At 32.2% G+C, this 2,883-nt stretch overlaps 1 protein-coding gene across 1 annotated transcript in view; it reads right to left on the bottom strand.

The window, feature by feature from the left end:
* Positions 1-1,970: 1,970 nt before the first annotated feature.
* Positions 1,971-2,883, bottom strand: part of LOC114074910 (putative B3 domain-containing protein Os08g0325100) — a 47,375-nt gene continuing 46,462 nt past the window's right edge. Inside the window, exon 2 of the mRNA XM_027913072.1 lies at positions 1,971-2,339. Coding sequence (XP_027768873.1) covers positions 1,971-2,339 — 369 coding nt within the window. The remainder of the gene's footprint in view (positions 2,340-2,883) is intronic.

Raw genomic sequence — 2,883 nt, 5'->3', positions numbered from 1 at the left:
TTGACCAAAAACGGAAGTTGAAAGAACTCTGCCATAATGAACATACTCATCATTAAACTCGTGACACATGAAAAGGAGTCCATTGTAACAGAGGAGATAGATGGCAAAGAAATCAATCCAAATACACCTGTCATGTTTATTTTGAATCAAGAGATGGCTACAACCGATTTAAATGAAGCTACGGAAAAACAAGGGGAAACGAGTGCTTCAAGATTGGAAGATTTAGTTGAGGTGGAGACTCATACCCCTTCACTTAGTAGGAGTAGGTTAAGACCTCAAGCCCTCGAATTTACTCCTACAAGTAAGACAAATGCATATATGGTAGTCTTAGATACTTCATCTAAATTGAGTGCTATAAAAGTAAACTTGGATAATATGGATTTCTTTCTTGACTTGGATAGTGACATGTTTGATGGGGATGATGAAGATGATATTTTGGATATATGTTTTGATAAGGTGACTAAGGATGGGGATCTTTCACCTACACAACGAAAAAGTGGAAGTACCAAAATGCAAAAAGAAGACATATGGAAGACAACATAGTTGGGATTGTAAGGTTAGTGAGGAATTTGTTCTAAGGCACCTACCGATGCGACTGGTAAAGCAAAATCATATGATAGTGTCAACAACTTTATCAAGATCCAACAAATCCAACAGGAAATGATGGATCACTCATCATTATTCCTGGATTTTATATGCATTACTAAAGCATACTAATTTTTAATATCATCATAGTGAGAATTATAAACTCGGTGATGATCATAGAATACCTAGTTTTCTCTAGTTCTTATTTTCTCTATGCCTTAATTAGCATAGACTTGTTATCTCATTAGGAATAGTAAGGTAAGACCTAGCCTCCTTGCTTGTACTTATCCCTATTAATATCTTTTTTTTTTCAATAAAAATCCGCTAGATGCTCTGACTAGGGGTAAACTTGCTAAAAAAAATTCACAAAGCTACAAAATAATAATTCATTTGCAACAAATAATTAACGATTAAAAAAAATATTTTAACATATATAAGGAAAAACCAACAAAGAGTAACATTACATAACGTTACAAAATAAAATGCTTACTTGGGCACTTGATGAATACATATACTTGCAATTATAAGAGACAATTTATGCAGAAACCTATTGGAAATTTCATACCCGAGCAAATTAAGTGCAAGTTTGTCTGTATTTTTTTTAAAAAAAACAAAAATATATAACATTTGCCTAGCATCTTCCTAGGGGTGTTTGAGATCTTCTGAACCTGTGAAACATTTGCAACAGGGCCCTGAATCAACTTTAAGCAACAAGTTTCACCATTAGCTATCTTGTTATATTTTTGAACTGCAGTCCATCCTCCTTTTATGATAACCGTACTCCTATTATACTCTTTATCGACTCTCCATTCTACTCCTTCATTAACCAACCTCATATTCTTCATGTTGATTATATCTAGACTTAAGGACTTAAGGAGAATCTCAACGGGATATTCTAATAAACATATTTATCAAACAAACATGATCATTACATTTTCAGGGAAAAAAAAAGTTAGTATGTAATGTAATGAAAAACTAGAAAATCTGAAGACACAAAGTAAAAACTATTAAACCTTACCATATAAGTAGCATATGCCTTTATTACAACCATTTCAAAATACGGATTGTCACCTTTTAAGTTCACCAAGTTGTGTCGACTTCTATAAATCTTTGGGTTAACTTGTTCACTTATACTATTAGCTTCTCCAACCACCTTATCAACAACAACTTGATATAAGTATGACAACTAGAACGATATAAGTCCTACCGAAATGTTGTGGAATATTTAAGACCACAAGTTTTAAAAGTCTTATGGAAATATATATTAATGTCACTACAGGCAAGTCTCTTGAAATAGATATCCAAATGCAATGTATATATGACTACTAAATTGATTCACCTTAATAGCTAATAAATTAGTGAAGATGTTTACTTACCTTGCTCAATTACATCAGCATTAGCTTGAAGCTTAACAGGAATATATCCTCGATTACATTAGCATTATCTTTGATGACTGGAATAACTTTCTCTTCTTCATCAGCTTCAATATATTGATGTATTAGATATTCAATTTTTGTTGTACTCTGATCATATATAGCGACATCAAAGTGAAAACGAGGGATGTATGTTAACATTAATAAGTTACTGACGCTTATTGAGTAATAGGCAGAGAAATCATTCCATCCTTTGGCTAGCAAAATTTGGCCTTGAGACTTTTCCACTTCAACCTCCCATGCTTTTCCATGGGGAGCATCAAGAAACATGGGGTTTAACATGTTTTTGCAATGTCTTTTCGCAAAGACTACTGGAATCCTCTGTGTGCAAAAGAAATTTGAATTTAGTTTAATACAACATAATTAGTTCTAGAACAAAATCAATAATTAACAAGGACTAAAATTACAATAGCACTAAAATAAAACTGGGAAGCTGTTAGAAAAACAAAGATGAACTTACGAGATGACATAATTCATCAGAGGAATTAATGGATTTGGATGAACTTAGGGTTGTTGGGAGAAGAGTTTACCATTATCGATGGTAGGATGAGAAATTGTTGAAGAACTTGTTTACTATTTATAGGACAGTTATTCACGAGGACAATGCAATGCTTGTCTCACGAGGATTGTATTGTGTATCTCATTCATATTATTCCTGTGATGAGTACTATATATTGCATTGTCTTTGAATGAACTTCTCTTTTTTATTGTTCTTTCTTTTTGAATTCTATTTAAGATTGATTCTTCTAACCCTATCAATTACCACTTATTTACAATTTTTAACTAGTGAAATTTTCCGCGCTTGACGCGATTCTCGAATTATCTTATTTTTAGTATATTGAAATAAATTTTTAGTATATATATA

The sequence above is a fragment of the Solanum pennellii genome, chromosome 1 (genome assembly GCF_001406875.1).
Source record: "Solanum pennellii chromosome 1, SPENNV200".
Classification (NCBI taxonomy): Eukaryota; Viridiplantae; Streptophyta; class Magnoliopsida; order Solanales; family Solanaceae; genus Solanum; species Solanum pennellii.
This window is presented reverse-complemented; position numbering and strand designations above follow the sequence as displayed.